Source organism: Scomber japonicus, chromosome 1 (genome assembly GCF_027409825.1).
Source record: "Scomber japonicus isolate fScoJap1 chromosome 1, fScoJap1.pri, whole genome shotgun sequence".
NCBI lineage: Eukaryota > Metazoa > Chordata > Actinopteri > Scombriformes > Scombridae > Scomber > Scomber japonicus.
This window is the reverse complement of record NC_070578.1, coordinates 15,647,305-15,665,194: the sequence shown is the minus strand read 5'-3', so window position 1 is coordinate 15,665,194 and position 17,890 is coordinate 15,647,305. Positions and strand designations below refer to the sequence as shown.

At 41.2% G+C, this 17,890-nt stretch overlaps 1 protein-coding gene across 1 annotated transcript in view; it reads left to right on the top strand.

Annotated features, from left to right (window-relative positions):
• Positions 1-15,777, top strand: part of nfatc3a (nuclear factor of activated T cells 3a) — a 61,180-nt gene extending 45,403 nt beyond the window's left edge. The window contains exons 7-10 of the mRNA XM_053316200.1: positions 199-254; positions 420-546; positions 2,688-3,770; positions 14,120-15,777. Coding sequence (XP_053172175.1) covers positions 199-254; positions 420-546; positions 2,688-3,770; positions 14,120-14,196 — 1,343 coding nt within the window. The 3' untranslated portion in view covers positions 14,197-15,777. The remainder of the gene's footprint in view (positions 1-198; positions 255-419; positions 547-2,687; positions 3,771-14,119) is intronic.
• Positions 15,778-17,890: the final 2,113 nt, after the last annotated feature.

Sequence of the window (17,890 nt, the reverse complement as noted above, 5' to 3'; positions counted from 1 at the left end):
TTTCAGTCTTTTTTAATATAATGGTCTAAATGTGACTGTACATGTTTTAATTTGAGGTAACTAATAGTTACTAGACTATCTAATAAGGGTTTCAGATGCACTTAAATTTCATATGTGTCTTTGCCTGTTTATGGCTACAGGAATACACTGGTTTATGCATATAACCTGTTTTATTTTGTTTTTATTCATTTCTTGTAGATGGACGGCCACAATGGGAAGTCGAGGCAAAAATAATCCGTGAGAAAACTCAAGGAGTAAGTAGTCATCAGTCCTTCTCCACGTTGCCTTTCATATTTACACTTAAATACACTTGTTTGTTGTAAATGTTTGTACTAGTTTTTGCCTTTTCATGTATGCTAATGGTGCTGTGTTTTATTGGCAATAAGTATATCCAAATAATTTTAAACATTTTTTTGTAGTCGTGTATTGTGGTGGAGGTTCCTCCTTACCACAGTAAGACTGTGGCCTCAGCTGTGCAGGTGCACTTTTATGTCTGCAATGGCAAGCGGAAAAGGAGCCAATCGCAACGCTTCACTTACCTTTCAGGTGAGATGACAGGTTTTTATGACTTTTAGAGTGACCTTAAGACTAAAGAATGGTTTTAGAATCAATTTAAAACTTTCCTCAGGGAACTAAACAGGCAAGTTTCTAGGCACAATAATATTTACTAAATTCCCTGCGACTCCTTTTACTCACATTTAACCAAAGTGATGCTCCTGAGCTTTACTTTGCGTTCCTTTGTGTGTATTGCCTTCTACAGTAGTTAATCCCCAAAGGGTAATGATAGCAGAGACAGTTATAACATGCTCTTTGTTTTGCACACTTCTCTACAGAGGCTTCACTAACCCCATTTCTCTCTTTCTCTCTCCAAAGAAAGCATTGCTGTGGTTTAGAGGGGGCTCTTCCACTAACAATAACATTAACACCTGCCAACTGTTTATTTTGTAAAGCCTCCTCCAGCACCCAAGCCAACCTGTTTTTGTACTTTATACTCTGTACTATATTTGCATGGGCTTTTATTATGCAAATCTTTTGCTATCCAGGAAACTCTTGCCATCTATAAACCATGAGTTGTGGTTTGATATAATTATTTTAGCAGCAAGGAAACTCCATGTTAATGATATTTTTTTATTCTATAGTTTCCCCAGTTTTTTTTTTAATTAAAGCAAATTCCTCATTATTATTTGATATTGTTAATGTTTTTTTCCTCTTGAAGCCAGTCAAACTGAAAACACCGTTGGCGGAATATATTGACATGTGAGCATTGCTGATATGTGCAACATATCCAAACCCAGAGTTTTACCACAATAGTGTGTATGTGTGTGTGTATGTTTGTGTGTGTGTTTGTGTGTGTGCGTGCGCGAGTATAAGCTGCCTCGCCCCTCCACCCACCCGGCCTTTCTGTTTGCAAGCACGCCCACTCGGCACAAGCAGTTCCTGTTTTCCCCGTTGACGAATAAGATCAGCCAATGAAAGCAGAGCATAGTAACCCTGCTCTGTCAGTCAAGCTGGTGTGCTGACACCACTAGTGTCACCACGGACTCCGCCTGCTTTATTGTGGTTAAAAAGAAAAAAAGAAATCTACTCTTCCAATCAGTCATGTTACATGTTTGATCTTGGGCTGGGCTGCAGAGGCCCTGGCCTAATTTAAGGATTCATTCTCAGAAAACAGTGAGGAATTTTTTTTTTGATATGTTAGTATCACAACATATTTAAAAAAGGCCTTTGCTCTTGCTTTTTATCCTGATATGTATTTATATGCAAACAAACATCAGTATTTTTCAGATTATTTACTAAACCTTTCATGGGTATGCTCAGTTTTATGGCTGCATTTGTATCAGGTAGAATAATGAAAGCACCCTGACAGAAAACATGCCTTTCCCTTAAAATATTACCCTTCCCTTACCCTTGACATCCCTCTAGCTCCAACCAGAATAAAACAAATTTGGCCTTTTGGTGCCCCTTGCCTCTCAATCCCAGAGGCATGATGGGGTGAGAAGAGGGTGCGATCAGCAAACTCATTTGTTCTGTTGGTCTGATCTGGGCTGGGGGGCATTCAGCTCCTCTTCCCACACAGCATTTCACATGATGGCACCCAGACTGACAACATATGCTCTCCCTCTGATTCCGAGCTGGATAAAAATAAAACTCACTGTCACAAGGCAGCAGATTGGGAAATAGGTTACCAATTGGCATAGCAGTGCTGTGAGCTGTCACAGTAAAGGGAATGGCCCCATTTGCTATCAAAATGTCACTTGTATATTGAAAGGCTTTTTTCATCTGGAAATAGACTCATTTCATAATCCATGCATTTCAGAGACTAAGCTCACCTCTTTGAGTGGTCTGGTTTTTCAGCCTTCATTTAAACATTTTTCAACTTTAAAACCTGAGGAAAATTTTTGGAGGTTGAGATTGTGGAAAAACCTGAAACAGCGTCTGCTTTTTTTTTGGTTGGTAAAAGTCACAGGACTAATACCTGGAGTAAAAATAGCACTGACATTGTTGGTGTTGCAATGCATTGATTTGACAATTGTATAAATTATGTGTGCTTCATTTGTTGTTTTTGTTGTAGTGTATGGGTATGGTAGACCTAACTGACAGTATGGTTTTTTTCTCTTTCATTCTGTCTTTCCTCTTTTGTCACATCTTTCTATCTCCCTTTCTCTTTGAATACTCTCTCCTTTTAGTCATGGTAAAACAGGAGCACAGAGATGAGCTGGACCTTGCTGCAGTACCCCCTATGTCCATGCCCCTGGCACATGCTGCCAGTCTGGTGCGCACCCAGCTGCCTTCTCCTGAGCAGGGCCACCCATCGGACAACCTTCTGTCCAGCTCCCCTCACGGCCTGGCCACGGGCTCCGGACCTGGCCTGCTACCCCTGCAGGCCCCTTGCCCCTCCCTGGGCTCCCCGTCTTTCCAGCACCTGCCTCACCTCCAGGGTCACAGTTTGCACCACCCCCCTGCAGATTGCCACATGACGTTCCACCCGAGCTCTGCCCCTGCTCCTTCCAGGCCCTCCTACCAGCCTATGCAGCACAGCCAGAGCCACGGTCATAGCCTGCCCTTCAACGGCCAGTCCAACCTTCCTCCTCAGGGCTATGAGAGGATACCCTTTCAGCAGAGCCCCAGTGCAGCATCACACCCGATGACCATGGGGATGATGTACCCCAGCTCCCCTTGCTCTTCACCATCAGCTCCCTCCTCTTCAGCCACCAACCCCATTGTTGGATCTCCCCAGAGCCAGCAACCCCTGCTCGCCCCCTCATCCCCACACCTTCACACACTTGGAGGTTTCCATTGTTCCCCAAATCCCACCCAGGTGCCCTCTCCCGGTGGCCACCCACTTGTAGGGCAGCACCCTGCCCAGCTGCAGAGGGCCATGGGCTACCACCCGGTAAGTCAAAGGTCAGCCTCCTGCCCCACACCATCCAGTGCCCCTCCTCCACGGATGATCCCCTCTCCCCACTCTGGGCCTTCCTCCCCTCAGCTCCACTCGCTGCCCTACCAGTCTCCCACCTCATCCTCCCCCACCTCATGCGGCAGTCCTCTCGGGCCCCTCCAACAGCAGCATTCAGGACAGCCTTCTCCCCAGGCCACAAGCCCTGTCATGGTCAGCCTGTCCCCGGTAGCAGCAGGGCCTTTGGTTCACCCTCTAAGCCCACAGGGGCCCTTCACCTCAGAAGGGGAGAGGCTGAACATCAAACAGGAACCGGAGGATAGGGAGCCCACTTTCCGCTCCATTGGCCTGCAGGACATCACACTGGATGATGGTGAGATATTTATCATATTTACATCTGCAGCTACAAATTGTTTTGGTTTTATCTACTCATGCTCAGTACCCGCCTGACGTCTTTAACAAGCAGTAAAAACAGTGAGATACATGTCATCAGGCAGTGCAGAACTACCTGCCATCTCTGTTGTGACTGGTCAGTTCATGAAAAGCCAGAAAAGAGCACAGTATGTCCACAGAGAGATTACGGTAGTTTATTTTAAGCTGAAGCTAACAGAGACAGTCACACAGCTCTAAAACTGATGGCCCTCAGAAAAATACATTAATTAGAAACCCATCCTTCCTCCATCTACTTTTCACTTTGTTTTCTTTAGTTTCTTTTCTTTTCATTTCATTTATGTGTGTCTTTGCTGCTGTGTGTGTGTGTGTGTGTGTGTGTGTGTGTGTGACCTGACTCTCTTTCTCCAGTTTTCTATCAGTCCAGCCTTTCTGCTCTCATTATCACATTTTCCCTCCTCACCCTGTCCTTTTACATGAGATATTTAGAGCACATCCATCTGTGATCAATCTCATTTTCAGTCTAAAACAAGGGACCGCTGAGGGATTAAATTTACCCTAGAATATGTGACGCGCAAGATAAATTTGTATCTGATGATGTAAAACAATACAGAGCACCAGTTGTATTTTCAAGGGGCTGAAACCTTGATGCCTGATTACAGTGATAACGTTTCATCTGTCATTGCAGCGCACAGTCGTGTACACAGGTTCATTAGTGAGGGGTCCTGTGACTAAGTATTGGGTAACATAGACACAATAGGACTGATAACAATAGTATCATATGAAAGTGTCTAATTGTAAACCGCTAAGCTTCTGTGTCTCTGGCAGCAGATAGGAGATTAATTACACTTTGTTTTTTTTTTTGTTTTTTTGGCTACTTGGGACTGGAGAGAGCGAGAGGATTGCATCATTTTGTGCTACTTGCAAAGCACAGTCACCGAGACTGTAGCCAGAGCACAGAGACTACACTTTTGTGCTGCTGCAGTAATTACATCCTGTGTGTGTGTGTGTGAGTGTGCGTACGTGCGTTAACAACTCTAATTAGGATGCTCAGGAGAACTTGTTGACTTAACAATTGACCGTGAAGTCAGCACATGCATTTAGCAGCTTTTGTTATCTCATCCATGAACTCTACTTCTTTACCTAAAATACGTGTCTTTAAATTGCTCTAAATCATCCACCTCCTTATCTGCCATTCAGAGTCTCACCTGGTTTTGTTAACCTCAGTGCCATATTCAGATGAAGGTCCAAAAGGTTTGGGGTTAATAAATAGCCTGGTGAGGCTGTGTCGGTGAGGTGTGATATTGTGTGCTAGCAAGGGTCAGCCTAATTAACACAGAGCCATTGTCAATAAGTCATGTGTGAAAACCAGCAATCAGTGAGGCTCATAAGTGTGTAATACTTATGCATACACACACTTACACACAATAAAACATGTAATCTGTGAAAAATAGCCCGATGACGAAGCTTTTCATCTCACAGAAAAATGTCTCAGTTTAATCTCCAGACAGACAAACAGCCACTCTGGAACTATAGTAGCTGGCTGCGCTCGCACTTTTTTTCAAAAAAGTGTGAGAAAAGTTTGTGAGTGACACGGTTCAGCTGGGAATGTAAGCTCAAACTCTGAGCCTGTGGCTAAAAATAGCTTTCTGTGCCAGCCCAGCTCTGTAGGCCATGTTTTGAAGCAACGTGGAGCTTCACCCAGCTCTGCGTTTTAAGAGGTCGCAGCACACTCTTAAGTAGACCACATTCACCCCAGTGAATCTGTTTGTGACAGACGGATCAGGATGGACACAAAGGCAAAACATATTTACAGAGTAGCGTACACTCACAAGTATATGCTTGCTGTTTTTAAATAGTTAAATCTGTTTATGCACACAAAATAATCCAGAATGATGCCCTAAAGCGATTATGCATAATTAAAATTTTAAGGAGTGTATATAAGCACTATGGCTGACTGCATGATTAATGTGGCTAGAATAAGCAAATCAACCCTCTGATCTACAGTTAAGTAACAAGCTGCCATCATTATGTTACTCCTTTGACAGCTGTTATATTTTTTTCTCATCCTCCACTGTTTTTCCTGCTAGTTTAGATGTAGCATCAAGTCCTTTTTTCGTAAAACATTCAATTTTCCTAAGAAAAATGGTCAATATCATTTGTTCATACATGAAATGAACTATTGCAGTAGTATCACAGACTTGTTTAAGTGGTATGAGAGGGACTATGAATGTGAGCGTGTCGAAAACTGCTCTGGTTAGCAAGCAGATGGCCCTCGTGACGCACACCAAAGCATGCTTGAGATGTGTGTTTTGTTGTGTGTGTGTGTGTGTGTGTGGGGATGGGGGGGGGGGGGGGGGGTGAGAGAGAGCGAGAGAAAGACAGAGAGAAATAGTGTATTGTGTGTGTGTGTGTGTGTATCTGTTTGATGTTGTAGATGTGTGAGTTTGTGTGTGTGTGAGTGTGTGTGTTTGTTTTTGTGTGTATGCGTGTGTGTGTGCGACGCAGGACACACAGGAGGTGACAAAGACAGACTGACAGACAGATGGATCGACAAGTTCAGGGTCCAATCCCACAGCAGGATCACTCAGCTGAGACATTCGATCTGAAATATACTTGGCACCTGAGATTAAAGTAAAGCATACACTGGATAATTTACCACGTCTTTTTGCTACTTACAGTATATTCTCATTTAATAGTCAAAGTATATTGGAATCAATCCAAAAAAAAAGAAGAAAAAAGCATGTTGTGGAATATGTATGTTTATATTAAATGGCTGGTTTGATATTACAGCCTGCAGACAGTAAGGATTTATTGCAATAAAAAAAGGAAAAAGAGTTGTGCTAAGGCAATGAACTGGAAAAGCAAAACCTGAACTCTCAACAAACGCAGCACAGGACATAACTCAGTGTCACTAAAATGTGCAGCTTTGTATATTTCTACAGCTTTGATGTCTGAATCAAAACAGAGCAGAGTAAAGTTTGGTGCTGCCATTATGAAATATTATCCAGAAGAGGTTTTCCATGGTCACTGTTCAGTACATTTGGTGTAGAGACCACGGTGTGTAAGCACTCGAAGAAAAAACAAACACAGGTTCTAGTCGTAAAAAAGTTATAACACTTTAAATGTCTCTCGTTAGTCCTCGCTGTGACTGTCAACCAGATTTGCCAAACCCTGGTTACACTTGTTTGTTTGGCTACTCCGTCAACACAGTAATGGCTTGAAGAATGGGACGATTACAGCAGTCATGGTGACACAATCTGAATCTCTTGTGCTGCCGAGTCATGCATTTAACAAATTAATCAACACGTGACGATCGCTATGTTTACAGAGCGTGGATGGGAAGGGAGCGCACGTGTGTGTGTGTGTGTGTGTATGTATATATCTATGTGTGAGTGTAAGCAGTTAGTGTCGGTAGAGCGAGCAGTGTGTTCAAAACAAAACACACTCTTTTGTTTGCCCTGCCCTGCCCAAATGCACAGCTGTCTCACACTGGGAGCACAGTTTTTGAGGGTTAATAATAGGCAGAGGACGGCTGCCTGCACTCCTAGAGAGACAGTGACGCAGTAATGACAGAAATGTACACACACAGAGTGACACACATTATCCCTAAGATGTAACCAAATACACAAGACAGTGTCCGTGCAGTGAACACATCTTTTAAATGTGTGTTTTTCTGTCTTTACTAAAGCTTCCAGCAGCTGTTGCTAAATATGTTTCCCAAATTTAGCTCAATGGTTCCTCACATATATTATTTTTAATTATGACATCATCACATTTGAATCTTTCAAAGTCAATTTTTTGTCTAACAGGCTGCACCATTGTTACTCTAAGACTTGCACACATGCACACTGCTTTTTCTTCATTTCAAGATCCATTATCAAAACAAGTAACCATTTGTTATCAGAGTGTTGTCAGTGCTGCTAACCCCAGTCTGCTCACTTTTAAGTCTCCTTCAGTTCATGGGTGGCTGCTCTTTGCCCACACATTAACTGTATGTTTCCTAAATGAGAGACATTAATGAGTACAATAAATGCAGTCCAAAAAAGACTTGGATATTTTTCTCCATAATTGGCCGACCAGACAAGAGATAAAAAGCGCCAGTGCATATTGGATTTACCTTTGACAGGTGGCAAGAAATACGACTTGTATCCCAAATGAAATTATTCATGAAATTAGACTTAGAAACAAGCTTTTTTTGGCTACTGTTATCAATTATCTTGATTCACTTGAAAAATTCATTTGAACGTTATAATATTTTTTGTACTATAAAGGAGCAGAGGACTCATTAAGTTTCACTCAGAACAATCAACAGCCATAATTCTACAACAGTGTAAATAAAAGCCTTTGACTTAAGTTAACAGGATTTTTCATAATTGTTAACACAGAGAAATGTAAATATATCTGCTTCTTTAATTAGGATTATTGGTATGAAGCAACCAGTAATAAATCATCTGTGTGTGTGTGTGTGTGTGTATGGGACCTTTTAGTCAGAGGCTTCATGCTGCCATTAACCAACCATAACAGAGTAGTAACACAGAACTCCTGATTGGACGGCAGGAAAAAACAACAGTGGAAAAAAAAAACCCCATTTCAATCAAACTGCTGCTCGTTAAAAACAATGGCAAACATTCACTGGTCTTTTCCCCTGAAACAAGTGGAAACGGACTTTCTGTGTCATCTTTCCATACAATTAAGGTCTTAGAAAGTGTAATGCAGAGGGCTTGGCAGATGTTGAAGGCTGGTGTGTGCCTCTTTTCTTTAGCCTTGAAATCCGTCTTGTCGGGATAACAACTGTTAGTAATACTGAGTTTTAGTTTGTGTTTGTGAACATACCCAAAATTATGAGTCTGTGCTTTAATAATCACGAGTTTCACCTAGATTTTGGTGGCTGCGTTTTGTTGGCTGCTGTCATTGCTCTTCCTGATTGTCGGTGTTGATTTGCGCTCGTCAGCCAAATATTGAGCGCTGGCGTTTGGCTGCAAAATGAACGTTAGTCACCACATTTCTCATGGCACGCATGTGAGGACTTGACAGAGGTAGTAAAGTAGCTTTCACTCCTGTTAGTAAACGCTAAGCTGCTGAAATGTGTGCACGCAAGTGTGTGTGTGTCACAGTTTTTTAGGGTGAGTCACCTGAGCATGTTGCTGTTTAGTTGCAGACCTTTGGTTTACAGGCAGAAAATTAATCAGCAACTTTTATTGATAATCAATTAATTATTAATGTCATTTTTAATGCAGAACTTCTTCACAATTGTAAGGACTTAATGTTTTTTAGGAGATTTGAACAACATTTCAGTTTTGTTTTATAGACTGAACTCTTCAGATTATTTTAAAACAAAGTAATTGACAGATGAATCAATAATTAAAATTGTTGTTAGTGCCCCTACTGTAGTACCCTGTCCTTAAGAAACCCTTTGCTCTCTGCCATCAAGTCCATCAGTAACTACTATTAAGAATTGTATAGGGTTTTGTTGATGTCCCTGAGAGACCATTTAGGCTCCAGTGGTTTCCTTCATGAAGCCGGTCCTGTGGTCATCTGCTGAGTGTAGCCACCGCTCTGCAGCACTCCATCAAAGGTGGGAGGAGTCTTGTGAATCACTTACCGTCAGATCAAATGGGAAATCCACTGATGATTCAAAGAGATGAGTGACTTTGAGAAACTGACTTTTTAACGAGCTTCTCCGGTGCACTCTGTGCCCTCACCCACACTCACACGCGCTCACTCACTCACTCACTCACTCACTCAAGTGAAATTAGAATACAACACAAGTGATAAAGTGGTGAAGCAGAGCTTTACTGAGCAGACCTGGAAGATTTCATTTGAAGTTCCATCAACTGACCATCTATTTCCTATGAGTGTGATTGCTCAGTGGATCTTTTGCTTCACATTTTTTTTTCTCAGACTGTGTTCATGTCATTACAGGGCGCTGCAAGTGGAAATTGTGTGCTTTGATATTCCCTTTTGCAGGCAAACCAAGTCTTGCCTCTTTCTGTTCCCTTTGCACAAATGTTTTCCATTGTGGCATGTTGTCTTCATTTGCTGGAGCAAAGATTCAGTCAATCTCTGAGTTATTTGCTTAAGCTGCTCTGCCAGAGTGATGTTTTTATGCTTGGGTCGGGGAACTTTTTTGAATGTGTCACAGAGGGTTATGATAATTACCCATTTTCCATTTCGACAGTAGACATGTTTATCGTACTGAATGTCCATCACTTGTGTTTTGCATTATGGAAATCTCTTCAATGTGTCTCATTTGACATGCATGTTAGAATCAGAGACACAGAATTACCCAAGCACAGTGGTCTCCTGCTAGATGTGAAACTCGTCAGGGAAGGTTTTTGATTTCATTTTTTATTCAACATATGTTCAATTTGTTAGTAGTCTCTAGTGTAATCATTTATATTGATAAGTTCTAAAAACAGTGACTATGTGACATTTTGATGTGGTGTGTTGATCACCACATATTGATATTTTTTTAAAGGTGTATTGGTTATCTTTCTCTGGCACATTTAAGTGTGATAAATCTGGCTCATTCTTGACTCTTTCTGATGCCCACTGCCAGTCAACAGAGGTGATTAATTCAACAGATTACGGTAACTAGTCTAGTTCACAGTGTTTTAAATCTTCCCCTTGTTCCCCAACACAGAGAAGCAGAAGTTTCTCTGGCACACAGAAAAGAAAGAACATTAGCATATGAAAATGTATCATTCTTCTTCTGAAAGAAACACAATTGCACAAGTGTTATAAATGAAATGTTCAGCACTGACTGATGGCTGCAGGACACTCCCAAAGCAATGTTTTAAATCACGCAGCATAGTTGATGGATTTGAGGAGAAGAGTTGGTATTTCTACTCAGATTTGAACTGATTTTGAATGTGCAGGAATGAATGGTTAGAGATGAAAATGAATGTTAGCGTGCACTCTTTAAATTAGGTGTTTTTTTAAAATTCCCTTTTCAAAAATATAATAGCAGGAATCATTAGAGTCATCAGCACATAGGAGAAGCAGCCATCTGATTTAAGCCTACTTGAGAGCAGCAGTAGTAGCAGCAGTAGTAGTAGCAGTCGGCTGACTATAGATGTATATTTTGACGAGGGAGCCCCCCTCCCAGTCATCTGCAGAGGATCTCCCTACGGCTGAGCCATTTAGAGCCACTTTTACTACAGCGGGCTGCACTGAATCATCTTTCTGCTGCCCTGTCATGAACCATACCAGTAAATCTGAGAAAACACTATCAGCAAATGAAACTCGTCAGATGCTGCGCTCGACTCAAACCTCTCTTTCACTTCTGGATTATTGATGTGTGGAGCTCCTTTTATAAATTGAATGATTGTATCTGAATCATAGATTATCTACTGAACATTGATATGAAAAAACAAACCAAATATTTGTAACTCTCCCTTTTTTTGTCCAGTGATACACCAGTCTCTATTTTTTTTTTTTTTTTACACCTTTTCTTTTTTCCCTGTGTGATTGTTTATGTTGTCTGTCCTACTGGTTGTTTTTATTGTTTGCATTGTTGGCTATTGAGCATTTGTTTCAGATGGAGCACTCTAAATCTCATTATATATTCTTGTACAATGACACTAAAGGCTCTCTATTCTATATTTTCCCTTTGAGAGGAACGTTGAGGTTTATAGCAAACGCAAAGGAAAATAACTTTCCTTATGGAGCAGCTGAAAAATGCGATGGAAAAAATAAACAAGTATGGGTATTTGTGACTTAAGGTTTTAAGTTTGCTCTGATTGAAAGTTCTTTTTTCTTCATCATCATATTGTTAAGATTTAGTCAGAGTGCAGCTGTAATATTGAGAAAGATTGTGTCAGATCGGGAACCGTCTTCCGCCACCTTTTTTTTTTTATGAGAAAATTGAGTGAATCATATTACGGGGAATCAATGTAAGGTCATGCTTTTTTTTTCAGATTGTTTTGTGCAAGTTGCCCCCGGTGCCTCTCCTCACATATTCATCAGTTGATAGGTTAATGTTTGCCTCTGCAACAATCTGATCAGTACAGCGGAAAGCAAAATGTTTCTGCAGACGCCCACTTGATGTCGGTCTGTCGCACTTCTCACCATGTTGCTCATATTCCTGTGGTGATAGAGCAAATTCTCTCCCATCAATCAACAAAAGTTACAGAGGTTACCACACAACATTTGAGCTGTGCAGGAGGCCGGTTGAACTACTATGTTAGTGTTTGACTTACAGTGTGCCAAGTGTTGAGTGAAGTGTAAAACATGTCTCAGCTATGTCAGTGTGGAGTCTGGCATGTGCTGTTTTTATTACATCCATACAGTTAGTTTCTCTTCTTGTCTGATGGTCCTTTAACAGCTGTAAGATGTTGTTTATTCTTAGCACCGTTGCACCATTTGTCTTTTGTAAGGTCGTGCCCTTTAAAGGAAATCTGTCGTCCTCCATCACAGTATTATTTCACTGATGGAACTAATGTGACAATTGATAAAGTGGTCCAACTGTTGTGTATTATATATCTCAGTGTTTTATATATACATACATACACACACACACAAAGGCAATGTTTGCTTTGATAGTCACAGTGTAGTCTCAGAAGTATGTGGTGGTAGTGTGAGTGAGTGTATGTATGTGTGTGTGTGTGTGTGTGTGTGTGTGTGTGTGTATGTGTGTGTGAGCATGGTTGACATGGGAAAGGAAGAGCCTCCCACGCTAACAGGATGATGTGAGTGATGGTGGCCAGACACAAAAGCAAGCAGCAGAAAACACAAATAAAACAACAGAACGTTCAACCAGGCTCAAAATGACAAGTGTAAACCGTGGTGACGGTGAAACATGCAGTCAACACACAGGAAAACAACAACCGTAGAGCGTCCTGTAGTCTGAGGAGGAGGGGGAGGAGGGGGAGGGGGAGGAGGAGGCAATGATAACGTGAAGCAGGTTTAAATGCAGGGTCGCAAATATTGAACTGAATTGAGCAAAGGTTGTGTTTGGTTAATTGTAACTTTTGTTTTCATTTTACAGAGTTCACTCAGTGTGTCATCAAATTTAAATAGTTCATGAGAATTTCAATCCATTTTCATTTTTCTCATGAAGCAGGTCTCGGTTTCTTGCTCATCATTGAGTCACCCTTCTGCCACCTTTGTAAAAAAAAAAAAAAAGATTGACTTACAGTAAGACATTTGTGTATGGTAGCTGAGGGGAATGTATGGTTTTACAGTACAGTTGCACAACTGGACGGCGGAAGATGGAGAGCAGAAGAGCTGCATTTTGACTGTCATGCACAGACACGTCTTGCTCATAAAACTCCCACTGTTAAACTGGGCCAGAGGTCTCTGCTGCACCCAAACCAGTCTGCCCAGCCTGATTGCTGCACTCTGTCTTTCTGACCCATGATCAGCACCTTTTTAAAACACACGTACGGAAAGCATGTGAAGAAGTCATGGTACAAATGTTGCTACTGAGTGGAAGAAAAAAACCCATTCACATCACATTTTCCGTGAATTCCAAACAAACAGGAAAATCTTCCCATATTCATTCTCTCTCTCTCTCTCTCTCTCTCTCTCTCTCTCTCTCTCTCTCTCTCTCTCTCTCTCTCTCTCTCTCTCTCTGTCTCTCTGTCTCTCTCCCTCTCTCCGTCCTTGTGTCGTCCTCACCTCGTCAAAGTGTTTGATTTACTTTATGGCTGCACTTTTTACTGGCTGCCTGCTGTGTTTCTTGTGGTCCCGGTGTGAGTAGTGAATGGAGGCAGCAGATGTAAAACAATCACGCACACTGGCTGAAAGCAGAAAAAAGTGCTATCTGTTATTTATTTAGAATCAGGCTCTTACAGACTTGCTGGAGTAATTAACAATGCTGTGCCTGAACGCCTCTCCGGGTTCGACAACATGTTTTAACAATGGATTGGATTTACACAACTGTTTTGTCATTCTTACAAACCTCACTAACAGGCCTGAGGACATTTACTCAGCTACCATTAAAGCTTTAATGAAGTAACAGTCAGACTGCTGGTTGGCCGACCGTGCAGGACTGTGTTTGTGGGCATTGATGTGATAAAACTTCAGAGTGATTTAATGGAATAGTTTCTCTCAATTCTTCTGTCAGGAGTGATTATGTCTCATGTCAGAGCCTAACCTTATGACCTTTGGGTTTGCCAATCTGAGTTTTTCTACCTTGAGCTTTTGTCAGTTTGATCTTTTAGTTTGGTGAGAAACTCAAATGTGGAACACGACTGCCCTCTGCTGGCCAGAAACGCAACTCTTCATCTAACCACATTTCTATGTGCGGCCACAGAGCAAAGATGAAAGGATTCTGCTCTGAATAAATACTAATGAGTGTTTTTGTGTTTGCTTTCTTCCTCACAGTGAATGAGATCATCGGCAGAGACATGTCCCAGTCCCCCAGCGCTCATGGTCCTCCGTCAGCACACAACCAGTCGTAGCTCAGCCCTCGCTCAGGCCGGCTGCCCCATCCAGCTCCATGCACTCCCACCACGGCTGCGTCACAGGCCGTGCTCCAGGTCCTGGTCCTCTGTGTAACATGATAAGAGACTAGACTTTGGTCTGAAGACAGAATACAGTTTGAGATTCTGTAAAAGTGGATCTGCTAGACCCCCACACAACCTGACAAGACGACGCCCGCATTTGTCTCTTTACAAAGCTGAACATCTTTTGTAGAGATGTAGAACCAGATTTCACAACTTTACGCAGATGAAACTGAATAGCGAGCGGGAGAATACAGCCATGTTGCTTTCTCTCTCTCCGCTGATCAGAGCTGTCTGTTAGTTCTCAGGCCTGTGCTTACATGTTAAGATGGGACTCACAACCTTAGAGGTGACGCCTAAAAGCACTGCTGTCTTCCTGACCAATCAGCTCTCTGTGAGTCTGGAGCGCTCATGTTTCGAATAACGTTTTTTTTTTGTAGTGGAGACAATTCAACAGAGTGTATTGTCCTCCCCCTTCTCACCAGCATTGACCTTCATGAATGAAGACGTCTCGAGACATGTAGGATTAGGGGAGACTCAGGAGTGCACAGTGCTCTCACAGGTAGCGAGAAAAGGGTTGTTTCACTACTCTGTGGTCATTTAATAAGCAGTGGCTTTGTAAAAAGTGTTATACCAAATTCAGATCAAGCCCTCGTGAATGATCAGAATCTAAATTGTCAGTAAATTCTTTCAGAAAAGTTTAGAGTGAACTTTCCTGTCATGCTAACACAGAAAAAAAACATAATCTCCCTGTTTTTTCGTTCATGGCTCAGTGATGAAGTCACTGTTCACTTTTTTTTTCCCCCCTTTAAATTTAAAAACCATTCAGGTCTGGAGCGCAGTGTCCTGGCAAGGAGGAGACGCTCCTCTGGTGCTGGTCTGGGATCCGCAACCTGCAACATTCCACAACTTTTAGTAACCTTGCAGCCGTGTAGATATCTGTACATGAACTTGCTCTCTTCTCTTCTCTACTCTCTTTTATCTGTTTGTGCTCCCTCTACTGTGCTTCTTTATCTTCTTCAAGTTGAACAAATGCCTTATTAACATTTAGCAGCTTTGAATGGTAGCAAAAGCTTTTTTTTTTGTTGTTTTGCACAGCTGGCTTTGAGTTTGACTTTTTTTTAAGGAAACAGATGAGTGACTTGGGTCACGTGGACGTGATTTCATGAATCCTCGTGGTTTAGATGCGAATGGGACGTGCAGGTTTCAGGACTGAGGCAGCCCTCCTGATCATTTTCATTCAAAGATATATGTGAAGACACCCCATTATTTCCATGTTACAGAGAAGTGTTTTTATTGATCTACAGAGACAGACAACTCTCTGCCTCTTCAATTCTCATGCAATAACCCCCCAAATCTCCCAGGGGCCCTCGTGTGCCTTCTATTTCCCCGACAGCCACCAGCCTAGGTGACGTGCACTGGGAAATAACCTGACAAATAGTTTAAAAGTGTTTTATGTATTGCCCCGAACCCCCTGCCCCCCACATTGGGATATAACAAGACCTTACACATCCCCTTTTTTGCAATAATCAATGTTAACTTCACAATCAGAGACGAGGATGTATTGATTTATTTGTCCTATTCTGACAGATATGCAGTGCCTGTATGGCAGCAATAACAGTCTCAAGGAAAGTTGGCTCAGTGACGTGTTTTCAGGTGTGTTTGTGTCATTCTGGTTGGAAGATTTTCATTGGCTTGTTTGCCTTATGCTCCTGCATGTGAGAGCTGAAGGAGTGTTACTTAGGACGGTTTTAGGTCAGTTTCCAGGTGAAAATGATTCTGCTATGCATTAAAGTTCTGCCTGATGCCTTTTAAAATGAGAAAAAAAAGACAAAAAAGACCTCGATGCCTATAGAAGTAGACTGTAGACTTGTTGTAGATGCTTGATTGATTTGTGTTAGCATCCAGAATTTGTCCATCAGCCAATCTGCCTTGTCAAGGACGCAGTGCAAGCATCTTAATAGGTTGTGTGTGTGTGTGTGTGTGTGTGCGGGTGCGTGTGTGTGTGCATGGATGGTGTTTGTACCAAATATTCTTTTTGTTTGTACGAGAATTTTGAGAGTCCTATTTTCAACAACAGAAGCACACACCGTGTATTTAGGCTATGCAAACTGTAACAGCAGCAAATGTGAGATACAACATTTAAATATGACAAAATGAGATTATAAATGTAATATTGCTTATGAACTTCACAGAGCGGAAAGAAAAAAGTAAACATTCAGATAGTGAGAGTATGTCACTATGTAAACTATTAGGATGCCTTAACTCTTGTTTGAAAACCAGTTTGTCAGTGTGTCTGTATGCTGTTCTGGGTTGATGATTTAATTTTTTGTCCATGACTAAGACATAAGTCAGTAACTATTTTTTTGTTTTTTGGGGGGGAGGGGGGGGGGCACAGTGTGGACATTGAAGGTTGGGTGCGAGAAGGGAGATGGCTATTTGAATATAAAGCTGGTTCTGCAGCTTGAAAGACTTGAGTCAACAAAAAAACAAAAAAACAAAACCAGCATTCACAGTAAACTCTGGCTGCCGTCTTCTTCAGTCACAACCAAAGACCGAACAATATGTTCCCATTTTACATTATGGTAAAGCAACAGAGACTGTACAACTCTATTTTTGATACTTTGAAATGGATGTCATTCCTAAAGGAGGTTGGGGACATGTATGAGTGTTGAATATATTTATATATCTATATCTATATAAATATAGATATAGATATATATTATATGAAATGTTTTGTAAAATAAAAGGGAAATACAGGTTTAGCTGATGTTTACCGAGCCTTGTATTGTCATTTCTTGTATATTTTGTATGTTAAAATTTTTTGTAATTTTTAAGACTGCAGTGCTTTTTGAAATTATTCAAAGGGAATACCTTGCATCATACCGTAGGCTCTAAAGTAGTGTATATCAATAAAACAGAAAATTCAACCATGGCTTTGTGTCACTTATTTCCATGTTAGTAAAATCTGCTGTTTCTTTCCCAACTTTACCATCACACTTTTTTATTCTCCCAAATATGTTCAACCATCCACTCAAACGCTCAGTCATACACCATCATATCAATTTTATTGAGAAGGTAAAATAATAGACTAACATAAACACAATGTAGTGTAAATATCCACACATTCTTTCACAAACTTCTGTATTCTTATGTATAGGGCGTACTGGTCAGGTCAATCAAAGGTGGAGTTCAGATTTGATCAGTTTCTGCAAATGTGGCTTTTTTGACATTAATATATATATATATTTTTTTTTTAAATAAAGCCATTAAACTGAGGAATTTGACAATTTATCATTTTATGCCCCCTAGTGGTAGCAATAAAACTAAATATACAGCAATGCATACTGCTGTATTGTTTTTTTTCTCAACTAATACTTCTCTCTGAGAACTGACCTTACCAAGATCTTTAATCAACTATCTGCTGTGCTATGTCTCTGTCTGATCATCACCACTTCGGTAAAGACATTGCACTTTGATAATATTTTAATTGTATATGATACAGCACAATTGGCAGTAATTGTGTAAGCAAATTATGAAATTAGGCAAATAGGATGTTTTGGATCAAATTAAGCTTGAAAAAGAGACAACCTTCTGAATATTACTTGACATGGTCATACTGCTGACTTCAGAAAATACCTGTAGTTATAGA